A 16,049-nucleotide genomic window follows, 5' to 3' on the forward strand; every position below is an offset into this window, starting at 1 on the left:
CGAGTAAACTATTTTTACTGCATATAACTACCAAATAGAGGCATTATACTCAGAAGGCAAAGTCCAAACATCTACACATATCATGAAAGATGAAAAAACACAATTCAAATAGATGAGATGCCTTGGGATGCAGCATTGTTTTGCTGTTCTTACTTAACAAATCTCACACTCCACCAGAGAGGTCAAAAAACAAGACTAGAAAGAAAAATCAGAACTGCTTTCAAAATTACTTGGAATTGCTGTGTGACCTTTGCAATGCAAATCATTACAGCTCCTTCTGGACATTCAGCTTATTCTACAAGCCATTTCAAGCAGACCCAACATTTACTGTTACACTTGTCAAACAGCCAATTCATCATGTCACCACCTCAGGTCCTACACACTCCCTACACCCCAGAAATTTAGTACCTGACCCAGAAAATTAAAGGTATGGGACACTGGCAATAGCAAGACCAAGTAGCTAAGACATGAGCTAACAAAAGGGGCCAAATCACAAAGGACTGTGGTTCCAATGTTGTCCACTATGGGAAACCATCCTGCGAGCACAAGACAGGTGAGAAGCCACGTGAAGGTGAATGACTCTCAGTGAGATTACAAATACTACGGCTATAGTCTCTCAGGCATAATCCACACCTTGGAGCGCACTCGACAACAGCTCTTCGGGGCTCACACCACAGTACTTTCTTCCATGCTTGTTGCATGGAAGCCGAGTCAAGTACATGAACTCTTGTTATTTAAGTAACCTCCTGTGCACTGCGCCACTGTCAGAATAAGACAACTTGGTTGCTTACACTCCTCTACCCAGGCAGAAAACAACAGTAGAAAATCAGGATCTCTCAGCAGACCATGGAATAAAATGTTGTTACCCTGGAAGCTGCTGAAGCAGTTGCACAAGTAGGACACAATGCATTTAAGCAGCCATGAGAAAGGACACAAGCGATGAAGTAAGTCGTACACACGTACTTGTTTTTGTTCATGTGTTCCCTCTTGCTACCCCATTAGCTCATCTCCGAGGATGATCTGAACGAGAGGTGCACAGAGGCTAATCAAACTCATACAGTGTTCCCAGCACTGCACACATGAGGCAGCTTAGAAGCACTTCATTAACATTTGTGGGGCAGAAACCAGACCAGGAAGACAACACAAAAGCAGTCTGCAATTTACACAAGGCAAAGCAAACACCAAAGGGAAAGGCTCAGAGAGGAGGGCACCAGAAAGATGAAGAAAATGTGTGTACAACCATATACTATTACACTAGCAATGCATTTCAATGATTACAAAAATTGTAGGTCTTGACAGAGGAGAAATACCCCCGTAGCATAAGCAGTATTAAGAAGACCTGCTATAATTACAAATAAGTTATTCACAAAAAAAAATATGAGGAAGAAATTCCTTCCAGTTTCACCTACGTTCATCAAAACTGAACTGCCTGAAAGAGTAAGTTGTACAGTTGAGGTCAAGAGCATTTTGCCTGGAAGGACAAGTGCGCAAGGTGTACCCGACAGATCCCAGCAGCAGAGGGAAATGAAGTAATTAATTATATAAAGAATACCCCAGCTGTAAATTCCAGGATTAGGCACTTCTCAGGTCCTACCATGTGCTTCTCCTGTGTGCAGAAACATGCACATGGTACCTCATGACTAACCTGGTAACCACTACTGCATTCACCCATTAAGCTGCAGGTGAACACCCCAAAATACTTGAAGGATAAGCAGATATCCCCATGCAGATGTGTTATCCATACGCTAGCAGATGGGAAGCATCATTAGGGCTGTTTTACTTCTGCCAAAGTAAGGCAGTCACCTAACCGATTCACCAGGAGGCCACAGGGAGCGAGGGAGCCAGGCGAACAAATGCACCCAGGACGTGCACAACCCAAACAACCATCCTTCTACTCTGTGTCTCCCAGCCTATGAACACACGCAAGACACATGCACATTCAGATGTCTTCAAAAAAGTAAAAACAAAACTAAAAAAAAAAAAAAAATCAAAGAGGTGTTTGCAGAAGGTCAATGATCTTTAAGTAAAACTATTTAAAATAAGAGCTGGGAAGAAAAAAAAATTTTTTTTCTTTTTTCCCTCCCTTCTACGAAAGGTAAATCTATTTATTTATTTCACATGGAACCACTTGGCATTACTTGAATTGTCAAGTACATCTGAGCGGCTGCCTTTACTTTTGTTCACTTCGCTGGCATGCAGCCAAGTTATCTGCTGCTAAGCTACAAGAATGCAGTGCAGCGTTCAGGGAAGAGCATCTCTCTTTAAAGTGGATCAGCATTAGTGGTCGTGGTGCAGACATGACTTCTCTGCAGGTCCGCGATTTTCAGACTGCTGATGACGGAGCTCTCTCAGGTCGCTGCACATTTTGGGCCGTATAATACTGGACATCAGCTAGCTAGGCTTCCCCCCAGGCCACCAAGTAATGCACTTACGAAACTTCCACCCGCAGTAGGCAGCAAAACTATGAGAAAAATGCTAGTCTGGGGCCTGCAAGCTTACTCCTACTACAGTAACAAATCTGCACCAAAACGGATTGTCTCTATCTCGTTGTTTCTGTAACACAAAGCATGTGGGCCAAAAAGCTTCACTTTTTCACATGCATTTGTACCTCGGTTTCATGTTGTTTATTTTGATTTTGTGGCGGTTTGTGTTTGTCTTCGTTGTTTTGTTTGGGTTTGGGGTTTGTTTTTTTGTCTGTTTGTTGGTTTTCTAGGGTTTGGCATTAGATTACCAAGCCAGGTACACATCTGAGGTGCCTTGTGCATTGTTAATTTAGTCCCATGTGTGCAAGCATAATTATTCCAGTCTTTTATTATATGATTCTTCTTTCAGGAGATCCTAGTTCAGTTACCACATATGAGACACGATTTCATATTTTGCTTTATCTTGGTCCTTGAATGCACATCTCCCCGTTCTATGTATCGCACACAAATCAGCAGATTTCAGAAACTTCTTACATGATATCCTATGACACTTCTCACGACGTCATTCAGATGCTTCCTTCGAATTAATGCATTTATTTTCACAACAGCCAGTGAGGTAAGAAGGAATTACTGCAAATATGGTTAGGACATAAACCAGCAGTTTCAGATGCAACTCAGTTCGGATGCCTAATCTGAAAGAATGTTGGCCTTTGGTATTGAAATGGCACTTTTTTTTGTTTTAACCACTACTTTCATAGTTCTACTTTTGCATGCCTAACTCTTGTGCCAAGCTGGGTCCCCTGAACAAGGAATGATTAATTACTGTAAAACGCCTCGTGGATGTGATTTGTGCAATTTTTCACAGGAGATCCCAAGCAAAAGACAGAATCCAGTTCCTACAGGTGGTGTTCCGATTTTACCATTAAAGCATCTTTCTCTTCCTGCACCTTCATGCCTCATGTATGACAAATGTTGGGGGGGGGGGGGGGGGTGCAGAGAACAGAAAAGACCTACAGAAAATTACCTCCTTCACCATTCATCTTTTGAATACTTCATGAGAAAGGAGTCCCAGGAAAGAAACAGATCTCCTGAAACTGCATAGCACATCGCAGCAAAGAAGGAGTGAGTGAGTGACTGCTGGGCTGCTCAAGGAGCCTTAACTCTGTCCTTCTCTGGCTGCTGCGTGCTCGATCCTGCACCCCTACAGCCTATTCACATACTCCGTGCACACAACTGCTCGGACTTTGCAGAAAAGCAGAAAAGCCAGGAAACACACACATGCTTGTAAGGAGCAGCTGCAGGACCAGAGACTCTGCTCCAGCCATGGGACCTTGCACTGAGCTGACACTGGCAGCAGTAGCTGGCCAGTATCCAGCTGTGGGATAACCACCAGAGGGAGAAGGGATGTACTTCTCCAGCCAGTGTGACACTTCACATCTGCTGTGACAAAAACACTGAGATTCCTGGATTGCGGAAGTCTGGAAGATTCCAGAGCCTGATGACCTTTAAAGGCCCTCTCCATCCCAAACCATTCTACGAATCTATGATTCGGCTCCCTGTCACTGTTCCTCAGCTCACCTGGTATTCCCTTCAGTCACCATATACTTCTTGGGGCAAGAAAGCTACAACCAAAAGACCCGACAGTCACAAAACCAACAAACATACCCAGCAAACTACACATACAAGCCTCAGTACCATCCCAGCAGTCCTCATTTGCTCAGTGTTCCTGGTCAAGCCCTAAGAATAGGTAAAAATAATTAAGATATATCAAATGCAGTAGCAGTACTAACACGTCAGCGCCATCTACTACTGCTCCTTTCATCTGTACACACAAATACCTGCATGATTAGTGATGACATTGCACAGATATCAATGTTGCACTCCTTCACTCTCCTGTCAGTTTTTCTTCCACCTTTCTCTTAAGGCAGCTTTGCAGGTGGCCCTTAAATTTTAAATTCTACCCAACAGTCTTATTAGGAAGAATAATTTTTAATATTTATCTTAAATCATTCTGTAATTGCCAAATGGAAGAGAATACTAGTGCAAAAGATGGTTGCAATTTTTTTGTCATATATGAGCATCCATGGATGCATGGGGTTAAAGTATATTCCTGGTTTTATTCTGGAGAACATCACGGAGACTCTACTGAAGTTGTTGAACATGATCTCCACAATTTCAGAGGCTATAAAATCTTTGGCATTTGCTGAAACAGAAGAAACAACTTGTGTAAGGGAGAAGAAGTGAACAGAAAGCAGAAAGAAAAAGAAACAGAGGTCACCTGCAATCATCCTAAACTTCCAGCATGTCAGGATCCACCATACACCTAAAACATCAAACAAACCCCACCAATAACATAGTATGCTTTAGGATCCAGCATGGCAAATTTCAGAACATTGTCTACCGTGAACACTCAAATCCCATGGTTGGCGGGGTGAAAAACCAACACATGTTCACTGTGACAGCAGCAGAACACATTACCCGAGATGCCTGGAATGCAGGTGTCCACATGTGAGCCAGGCACCTCAGTTCACATGACAATCAACCAAGATTCAATCACTACAGTCAGTAAGGTCTGTTCAGTTTAACCTATGCCAACACCTAATTCAGGATGGGGTGACTGGTTCTCTAGACTGCACTGACTGTACTGGCTAGGACTTCACTGTCTGCAGTGGGATCTAGATGACATGGGTCACCTAAAGTTGCAGGAGCAGCATCCTACACTACTAAAAGTATATAGACATTTACAAAAAATTTATAATTTATTCAAAGAATGCTAAATAGAGGCACAACATTTTTGGAAAAACAATATAACAAGCTTGCCAAGTTCAAAACATTGCAAAGGACAAGCTGTAGTGCAATGGAAATCTTGCAGCCATTTAGGAACTCAAGCTGCGCTAGGTGAAAACTGCAGAACTCAAGCAGCGGGTAATCTCTGTTATACAGCCATCATACGACAGTCAAAAACTCAAAGGGCAAAAACAGGCAAAAGTCATGGTTCCAGAGTGCCATGAGAAGAAACATGAGAATATAATTCCAGATTCTTTTCAATAGTTACAGCATTTAATGCTTAAAACACAATCAGTTTTTTCAAAAGAAGTAGTGGAATTGGTTAGATCTGGCGGGATAAAATGCTTCCACTGTAGAACAGTGGAAGTTAAATTGTTTATTACAATATAGCTCAGTTAAAAGCTGGCAGTTTATAAACACTTCCTAATAAAATTCAGTTAGTTCTGAGCTCATGGAAAATACAACAGAGATATTGAAATGGCTGCACTGAATTGGGGAAGCCTCTGCTTCTATATATACTGATTCTGTACCTCAAACAGAAAACCTTATGGGACTGCTAAGTCAAAAAAACCATTGGAAGCTAGATTGCAAGCATATGTTCCTAGACATCTAGTGCAGAAGCACAGTGTTAAAAAAAACCTGTCCCTCAATCAATCTTCAGCATCAGTAATGGCTGGTAGACAGAAAAAAAAAATGAGAAGAGGTACTATGTGGAATCTCATTTTCCTTCAAGTATATGAAGAGGCGGATAACACTGTCTTTCTGAATTGCTGTGGCTGATCAACAATCGGGCAACAAACAAATATCGACATTGTTTTCAATCCAGAAATCTACCCACTTCCCACCCCCCACCAGCAGGCCTATGAAAGAATACCTAAATTTGGCCAGTCCATCACCACTTTAGGAAGCACAAAGTACGAACGCTTGGAACATTCACACTGAAAAACAGGTTTGTGTTGCCTCAGACTCCGCAGCAGCCGTGGTACCAAACTTGCTTTGAAGTGGTGGGTCTAGAGAAGCGTGCTACTGCTAGAAGCAAAAATCTGTTGCTAAGAATGGCCAAAAGCAGTGGATTGATATTTTCAGACCTCTCTATCTTTCTTCACCAGCTCCATGAGGTCTATGTGAATGATCCACTGCACTGAAAACTGTTCTTTTTGGTGTGAATCTGCTGCACTGTACGTGGAAGGCATACAGCGCGACACTGCCTGGAGTGCCCCACTCGCAATGCGGGCAGAGGGTCTTGCAGCATTGGCTCTCCACCTGTGCATTATGCACTACCAGCCGGGTTGGACATTGTTGTTGCTCCAGATGCAGTATGGACATACATGCCAGGAACCATAATAGGCTGCACCAAAACATGCCCTGTCCCTTCCCCCTTTGCACAAACTGCTCAATATTGTAGACATGCTGCAAGTGGCAAAACAGAACTGGTAATTATAACGTATGTGGCCAAACTGAGCAACCATGACAGCTTTTACTGCACACACAGACTCTCAGGATGGAAAATCCTCAGCAAGTGGATCAAAAAAATGCTGCTATATTACTAGTGATGACATCGTAACACATAATATGTGAATACGTAAAGACTATTATAATGATATCATATTACTACAGAAATAGAACCAGGTCTGCCTGCATCTTCTACTCAGGTACACGGTGAGAAATTAATATGGATAACATGCAACCAGAAAACCAGGCACGTGCCTTACCAGTCTGCTCAGATGATAAAGAAGAAACAAACCAAATCTATTTTAAACAAAGGCAAAATAAGACAAATGAAGTATAATAATTCAGTAGATCAGGGACTGACTTGCTATTTTCATCCTCATCATTTTTTTGTTTTCTACAAGTTTCCTCTTCGATTTGAGGAACTAAACAGACCAAGCCAAATCGATACAACCCTGCTAAGAAAGGAGACACAATTTAAAAAGTAGCAGCATTGGCTATAAGACTGGTGGAAGAATGAAATTTGTGTTAAAATGTTATGATACTTTATTTTAAATGTAACTTGGATAGTCACATTATCAGTGTGAGCTACACTGCTGTACATAGGTTGCAGTCACTTTGCATAGCCTTCATGCAAGATTGAGAAGGTGGAACATGTAAATCTTACAAAATGTGTAAGATGTGACAAAAAATGTGTTTGTGTGACATTTTTGGTCTTTATGCTTTGGGATACATTTCTAATTCAGCTCTAACCTGCTTCCAGTCTTTCCCTGGCTGACATTTCACCTGTTAGCTAAAGATTTCCCAGCAACTCCGCAAACAAGTCTTTGCCAAATGTCATTTGCCTTGGGATCCAGTTATTTTTCCAATAACTCAATTAAGGAGTATGCACTTCTGTTAAAGCATACTGTAGTATTTCAGGACCTTACAACACCTCACAGAGAAATGTTAAGTAGACTTCATCCTCTGGTTTCTCCTCAATACTACTCTGTCTCACAAAAATCTGGTCTTATTACCACCAGTCCCAGTGTTCTTTACTAATTACTCTTTAGTCTAACATATTCAGGCGGTGTCTTTTGTTGCCTTCTGCACTCAAGTTTGACCGACACTCCAGAACAGAAGACAACAGATCAGTCTCCAGCTCCTGACTAAAGTCACTTGACATGGATTAAGGTAGTCAAAGGTTTAGTATTAAACTATTCAACAGCACCAATATTTTCTCCCAGCTACATCTGTGTGGATTTAACTAACCTTTCAAGAGGAAGGCATGCCAAAACATGCAAGATCGACCCAAAACCCACAGGTCAGCTGGGTTCATTCCCCAATTTTGCATAGTTACAAACAGCCCATTTCATAACACTACAGCAGAGACATAAGTTTTAAGCATCTCGTTCTAACCCTTGAAATTTTAGTAAAATAGCAATCGGTATGACCATCAGGTTTTCTGTTCTTCTTTTTATCCCCCAAATGTGTTTCATTACTTAAAGCGAGCAGGTAAACACAACACATTTATCAAACAGCAAAGTTCAGTCCCTAGAAAGATCACAAGGGCTATAGTTTTCTATTTGTTTACCACGTGTTGCCTTAGCCCAGAAAGCACACTGTAAATTCACTTCACAGTTCTGCACAAAGAGCCAGAGGCCACCACTCAATGCAGCTTGCCTTAAGCACAACGTCAGTGACATGTTTTTCAGTTACTCCTTAAATGCATGCTGAAACAGCTTGAACCGATGTATTAGGTGGATGTGTGCACAAACCGTACTGTCTCGTGACTGTGACTGAACAACAGCAGGGGGACAGGGATTACCTGGGAAAGCAAACAAGAGCTAGTTACCCTGAAGTTGTCTCCACGAAAGAACTGTTTAAGCACTCTTTCATGAGGAGGTCTTACAAAAACACTAACCCCAATAGCACTATTATCTTAAAACTTTCTCACTGGCCACCTTTTTCTAACTCACTCCCTCTACTGAAGGTAGTTCATTTAGGAAAAAAAAAAAAAAGTTTGGAGGAAAAAAAAAATCCAACAATTTTTTTTGTTCTCAGGCACTGAGAAGACAAAGTCATCTATTATTTTTAAGATGCTGCAGGGAATTTCTAAAACATGGACATCTCTGGTGGACCCTTGCACTGGAATATCCTGGGGAGCTACCTGCCCACACACACGCAGTAAGATTTATGAAAAATACTACACCTGAAGGTGGCAAGCTATCTCACCAGAAAGATAAAACTATTCACCAGCTACTCACTACTACATCTAACAGACACAGGATGCTGAACAACACTGGGGGTGGCGGGTGCCCAATAAAAGTGAAGAGTTTAAGCGCTGTTGCTAGGTTTTATATACCCTGAATTAGCAGAGAGGTTCAGCAAAAGCTGGTGGTGGCATGTGCCTGCCTTAGCACTTCAAGGAATGTATGTAAAATAAAGAGGTTTCAAACACCAGAAAATCACCGTGTCCTTTATAAAATAAATAAAGCTACAGTAAGCAGAAAAAATTCAAATAATTGGATTCTGTTAATCTGTGGGGGCATGGACTTAATACTGCATTTAATTTTGCTAAGTGGGAGGAAGATTATTGCAGGCAAGATACAAAGAATAGTCTCTGCTCAAATTGTATAACATTGACAAGCTTAAATACACTAAGACAGTTATTAATAACTGTATCAGAGTATTTCCATGTATTCAATCCACAGTTATGAAAGAAACTAAACATACAGATCTCCTCCCAGTGCAGACAATAATAACAACAACAACAATAGTAATAATATTTACATTCCTCTATTCACGGGCTTCCAATAGTCTTTAAAAAAAAAAAAATATCTGCCTGTGAAGTTGCGGGATAACAAGCACCAGTCTCCTGTGAAACCCTGCAGAAAGCATATTTTTTTAGGCATTTTACTTCGGTTTTGAAAGAGCCTAGCCACTCACTGAGACAAAGCCATTCTCTTCCCAGAGTTTCTGAAAGAAAAGCTGAAGTTCACTCTCATCAGCTCTGCCACTGTTGGAGCGGAGGGATTTGGGAGCTGCAGTTGTTTACAGCCTAAGGTTCCTATGGGAAGAAGCAGCTTAACTAATATAAAAGTTTAAGCTTTTCACATGTAGTATTTTCATGTCCTAATCTTCTGGTTTGCAACTCATCTTATTCCCCATTGTTCTTTCAATAAACCTGTCTTTTTTCTAAAATATGAAACCAGAGAGGACAGCAACACCTGTTCGGCATTTACAAAAACTCTTCTAAAATCTGAGGGAGATCAAAACACTTTTCTTTAAAAATAAAATCTCCCCCTACAAATCATTTAATATCTGCAACAAACTTAATTTCATCCCATATTCCCAGAATATCAGCTAATTCATGCATTATGCAGTTTGTTAATATTGAGAAAGGTACTGTACTTTTAAAAAAGAATTTGCTTTGAAGTAAATATCCTGAAAGAAAGAAAAAAACCCACTAATATCTTAATGGAAAAAAAAAAAAAAAAAGTGCATTCTATCATTGCATTTTTTCAAGCTCTTAATACTTCAATATTTCAGCAAATCTTACAAAGGCATTTGATGTTTTCCACAAAACGGTGGTACGTCTCCTGTGATGCTTCAATGTCCCTTTGTGATTGACTGCTGGAAGGGCACAACAGCACCAGTAGTAGTTAAATGTGAAATCATTCAGCTGCTGGGCTTCTGGGGAGATAGACACCCAAACCTAAACACATCTGTTGACCAAAGTACGGTCTCCTGTATAGGGAAGCACAGCTCCGACACCCTACCCACTGAGCTCTGACAATTTCTCAGCACTGTACTTATCTGGCATATGACTTGACAAGCAACCTTTAAACAACTCAAACTAAAATTAAAAGGATTTGCAAACATGGAAAACAAAGTCTACTTGTTCTACATGCTTTTTCCATAATCTTCATACCTTACAGAAAATGTATTGCTTTTTCAAATATCCACTCTAAGGATGCTGATGAGGTTCTCCCCTGTGATTAATTCTCTCTCCCTCATCTGTGTCACTCTATAGCATGTATCACTTTAATGTCTAAATTACCTAGGTAAATAGAACCCAAACTAAAAGAGATTCTCTTTTTCTTCTCTCTCTTTTGGACAAGTGAGCTCTGATTCTTCAAAAAGCGACACAGAGCTCTTTTTTTTTTATTATTCCCATTTCATTATTACATTTGTGTGGTTATATCAAAGCAAATTAAACCTAGGCAGTATTTTCACACTGCCAATAGTCACCATGCAGAACACTGAGTTTTCATTATCATCTGCTTAAAATAACGTTGTCTTCCTCTGTTAATAAACTGAACATTCACAGCTTATTACTTTACACCTGTAAGAATATGAGGACATTTTTATAATAAAAAGAGCTGTCTAATTTTCAAATATTTCTCTTTTTTCTTGCAATTGATCCGTTTCAGTTGCTAAGGGAGTTTTCTGTACACTTTAGCAAAGGTTTGTGTCTATATGAATATACAAACAAGGCTGCACTGTAAACATCTGTAAAAACTACAAACACTCAAAACTTTATTCTGCATCAAGTGAAAGGTGAATGGTAAAGAGACATTTTCTGATGGTCTGTGTTGAGAATGCAAACTAGGATCCCCTGAAAAAAAAATAATGAAGCATTCTTCTCCTTTTTTAATAGCAGTCTACTATTGTTAAAAACATTGATATAGTTGATGTTCAAAGCAAAGCAAAATTCAGCTTCACCCCCTGTAATTATTGTGCCTCTGCAGCACTAAATGTAATTACAAGCAACTCAGACATTCATCACTATAAAAGCACAACTTAAGATTCCTGGGGAACAGATACGGAAAGGGATTGTTTTCACACAGTTCTCTTAGTCGAGCCATAGTTTAACTACACTACCGATAAACAAGCGTACTAAGCCAATATAAAGCAGACAGAGAAATAGTCATGTTTAATTTCATCTAGGGAATCCTCCAGTATTTCATTTATCAATGCTTATAAAAATATGCCTCAAAGCCACAAGAATGTGATGGACAAATGTGACATAACTGCAACCATCCCAACTTCCCAAAGTTCCCTTGCTTAAGCAGTCTCAAAGGCTGCTTGAGCACACAAGTATTTGTTCTACGTGAGAAAAAAAAAGCACAACCATGAGACAAGGTTCTGAGCTCTTCTTGCGAAGTTGTCATGCTAATGCAGCATGCAGATGTCTCTGTTTTTTTCAGCAGCTGACTTAGGGCTGTGTCCCTTTCTCGCAATCAGCAGGAAATGCCTGCAGCCATGCCTGCAGCCAGCCACCCAAACTTTTCCAAACCAGTTTGACACCTGTTTGGTTTCTCCTGTTCACGGAGAAAGGTACTAGGGCATGCCAGATGCAGATCCAGACAAATTTCAACCTGGCAGGGAGTAAGATCAAGAATTTACATGAGGCAACAGGAGGCGTGTGGTTAAGGTACCCGATCTATATCCACCCTCAACAGCTACAGTGCCCTCTCCTTCTTGGTTACGTAACGCACAGATAGTATTTAACCCCTCGCTCGTTAGGCACACACATGTCAAACCGATCAGCTTTCGGGGCGGGTGGTGTGATTTGAGCCGTCATCACTCCTCACGGGAACGAACCCCACCAAAGCCTTCAGCGTTCTTCGCCTGATGAGAGCCACGCAAGGTCTGGCTCGAGCGCTGTGCCACCATTTCTACCACAAGCCCCATCGGCTTCGCAACACCTGCGCGGCGAAGAACCTGCCGGCTTCTGCTGAACGGCGCAGGCTGCAAATCAGGGCATGCACGCATCCTCGCCTCCCAGCCACCAGCCCGGCTCTTGGAGGGGCTCCCAGGGGAGAGCCGAGCGCCCGTTACCCCTCCCTCACAGCATCTCTAAGAGAGGCAGCAGCACCACGGCTGCCCAGGGATGGGCTCGGTGCCTCCTTAGAGCCCCCCTGCACCGTTTTGGTACTTTGGCCCCTCGCACACTCTGTTCACTGAGTTTGGCCGGAAATGTGTAGCTGCTAGCGCAGAAGCACCGGCATCAAGATGATTAACACCTAGTTTGTGAGATGCTACTCTCCGGACACCCTACTGAAATAAGGCGTGCAGACACTGGGGAGAAAATGATGGGGAGAAAGGAAGAGTCATTAAGACAGGACGGGAAAGCCGCTGGCCTTGCCACTCTCCAAGCGGCTGCTGCTCTTCCGAGCACTCCGGGAGCGGCTCGGACCCCCCTCGCCGGGGCCTGGGGACCGGGGGCGGTCACCGCCGTCACCGACGGCCGGGGCCCGACTCCCCCCTCACCGCCCCGCGCGAGCGCCGCGCTGCGCCCCCCCCCCGCCGCCGCCGCCTGCCTCCTACCCCTCTCCTGCCTCCCCCCTCCATCCCGCCCCGCTGCCGAGCCCGGGCCGGGCGAGGGGGAGCGGGGCGGCCGTCGGGCTGCCCGCGGCGCGGCGGTACCTGCTTGTCCAGCGCGGCGTCCTTGGCGCTGCCGGCGGCGCAGCCCTTGGGAGCCGGCACCCTCTCGCAGTTGCAACCCTCCAGCATGTACATGCCGGCGGGCCGGGAGCTCTGCTCTCCCTCGAAGTAGAAGAGCACGTTCTGGTAGAGGGCGAACCACTTCTCGTGCCAGCGATTGGTCTCCGCCGTCTTCTTGCTCAGGTAGCCCCGCTTGGTGCCCTCCTTGCGGGCCAGCAGCGCCAGGTACAGCGCGTGCCCCTCGTTGTACCGCACGCTCTTCTGCATGGTGGCCGGGAGCCGGCGGCCGCCCGCCGGGCGCTGACCGCACCGCGCACCGCCCGCCTGCCTCCGCGGGCGCTCAGCGCACCGGCCGTGCCGCGCCGCGGCAGCGCTTCATGGGCGCCGGCACGCACCGACGGGGCGGCACCCGCCCCCCGCCCCGCGATCCGCCCGCCCCCCGGGGGCGGCCGCCGCTAAACCCGCCGCGGCATCCCCTCCGTGTCGTCTGTGTCGTCCCGTCCGTCCCCGTCCCCCCGCGCCGACGCCCCGCGGGAGGAGTGCGGGCGGCGGCGAGCTGCCCCCCGGGCAGCTCCGGCGTGACGTGGGGGGATCAGCTGTAATCCGCTTTGGAGAGCGATTTAAAGAGCAAAGCCGCCGCCGCAGCGCCCCGGTCCCTCCCTCCCTCGCTCCCTCCGGCAGGCCGCGGGGCCGCCCGCCTGCCGCCCGACGGGGGGGGTAGGGAGGGGGCGGGGAGGAACCGCACGGCCCCGGCGATGCGGGGGCGGGGGGTCGGACGGGGCACCTGCAGGCAGCGAGGCGCTTGGCTGGACGGGACGGGGCGGGCGGGAGCCGCCGGGTGGTTTGGGACTTGCGGTTGGTTTCCCGATAGTTTTCGCTTTTCGGATTCTTTGAGCGAAAATGTTGGAAAGCGGCAGGGCTGGGTGAGCGCGGCTGCGGGCGTCGGGAACTTCGTTTTCGAGCTGCGTGGCGAGCTAAAGCAAAAGCAAGAAGTGAAATCCAAGAGAGAAACACCAGAGACCGGTTACTTTTAACCCGGTGTTCGCATTGATTAAAAGCGGGGGGGGGGGGGGGGGGGGGGGGGGTGGGGGGGGGGGGGTGAGGGCCGTAGGAGGTTTCACCCCGAGCAACTACATCCCCGCACCGTCCTGGGCGAGCATCCCTGGACCCCGGGCAGGCCGCCTGCGCAGCCAGCATCCCTAGAGCCCAGCCCGCCCCGCGGGTGAGGACAGCCGCCAGCTGCCGAGGGTGGAGGAGGGTGAGTGTGCGAGGACAGCCGAGGGAAGAGGGTGGCTCGTCACATGCCGAAAAGCAAATCTGCGCGCACTGTGCTTGGAGAGGAGTTACTCGGGTTTATTTTTACACCGAGTTTAGTAAGGCGAGCAGCGGGCATGGGTTTGTTCCTGCAGTCAGGATGATGGAACGAGGTATGAGCAGACCTTAATTATAAAAAATAAGCACTGGCAAAGGAGCTGGTATCAAGAATTGCTTGGTATAAAACATAAGCGATGTGGAAATTTCTACCAACTAGAGGACCCTGCACCTTTAATTACCGAATTATTTAAACTTCCTCTTAGGCTTCCTTCACGAACAGGCATTTGAAACTCTTTCATTTATGAACGTATTTTGCATATGTAGCTTTCTGCCTGTTTTGCTTCACAAGTCTTACAGGTGAGAAAGCAAATTGATTCTCTTACTAACTCTTCAAACAAAAATGTGAAAATTACAGTACTGGGAGTGCTGTATAATGCACAGAATTGGCTAGAAAACACTGCCAATGTGAGCTCTGTCAGTGATTATGGTTTTGAGTGTTATTTACAGGAACTGCGGACCCATGTGGAGTTTTAAGGCTCTCATCCTGTCAGCAGACAACAGCATATTAGAAAAAACAGATGCACAAATCCTGCTGGAACTAACTAGTGTGCCTTGTGGCTTCTTCACACAGTGGAACTTGAGGTTAACACATGGTGTCCAGAGAAGTCCAGGTTTTGGACAGGGATTGGAGATCATTTGGAAGATTTGCATGCATGAAGTAACTCACATTTATGCATCTCAGTGACTGGGTTCTTACTTGCCTCTTACAGTGCATCTTTAGTTCAGTTTCACTCAGCTAGTGCTATGCAAGTCAGTATTAATTCAGTGTGTGAAATTTCATGAGATAACAGGGAAAGAAACAGACTGCAACTCAAAAGAGTTTTCAGACACTTGACACTTAAGTGGATAGTTAGTGCTTTCCAAAACAAGCACATCGTATATCACTACCAAATGCTATAGCAAGAACCTATCTTTGCCAAGTTTTTGTCCCAACTTACATAATGTGTACATTAATAAAGCTTTTGCATAAATCAGAAATGATTGCACACCATCTATTCTACCACAACACCTGAGACACATGCTAAAAATAAATGACAGAAGTTAAATTTTAACTACTAAATAAAGAAGGAGAGGATTTCTTTTTACAACATCATTTTCTCCTAGACACACAGGCATTTTTCCTAAGCTGAAAAGGCTGACCATGTCATTGCATAGCAATCCATAGGAATTACGAAGTATGTGATGTTCCCCTTCACTACGGTGAGCACTGATTGTGTAACCATCAGTTTGTCATGAATTCCTGTGCCTTATTGTTCAAAGTATGATCTAGTTCTTTCAATGATATTTTACTCCTTGATCATTCTTACACAAGCACAACCTAGGTTTTTTTGCTATACAGCTAAACACATGTAAGTAAATATGATTTTTTTAAAAAAAGTTTTCATTATGAGCAATAAAAAAGATGTTGTTTGTGGTTTTTTAAAAAGAAATTCTAGACCAAATTCATATGTATGAACATGGTCGAGTTATACGTGCAAACAGATGTAAAGGAATCTGTTGATGTAAATTATTCCATAGGCCTCTGAAAAAAAGAATGTACAGATAAGCGTACTTTATATCCTCCTCAACTAACCCTTGCTTTTT

The 16,049-nt window shown here is 44.3% G+C and overlaps 1 protein-coding gene across 2 annotated transcripts in view; it reads right to left on the minus strand.

Annotated features, from left to right (window-relative positions):
* The window catches only part of RASGRF2 (Ras protein specific guanine nucleotide releasing factor 2), a 132,001-nt gene extending 118,118 nt beyond the window's left edge, over positions 1–13,883 (minus strand). The window contains exon 1 of one of the 2 annotated variants that reach the window (XM_055699539.1): positions 13,074–13,883. In XM_055699539.1, coding sequence (XP_055555514.1) covers positions 13,074–13,358 — 285 coding nt within the window. In that variant the 5' untranslated portion in view covers positions 13,359–13,883. The remainder of the gene's footprint in view (positions 1–13,073) is intronic. The other variant, XM_055699540.1, reaches the window with a different exon arrangement.
* Positions 13,884–16,049: the final 2,166 nt, after the last annotated feature.

This window comes from Falco cherrug, chromosome Z (genome assembly GCF_023634085.1).
Source record: "Falco cherrug isolate bFalChe1 chromosome Z, bFalChe1.pri, whole genome shotgun sequence".
In the NCBI taxonomy this organism is placed as follows: domain Eukaryota; kingdom Metazoa; phylum Chordata; class Aves; order Falconiformes; family Falconidae; genus Falco; species Falco cherrug.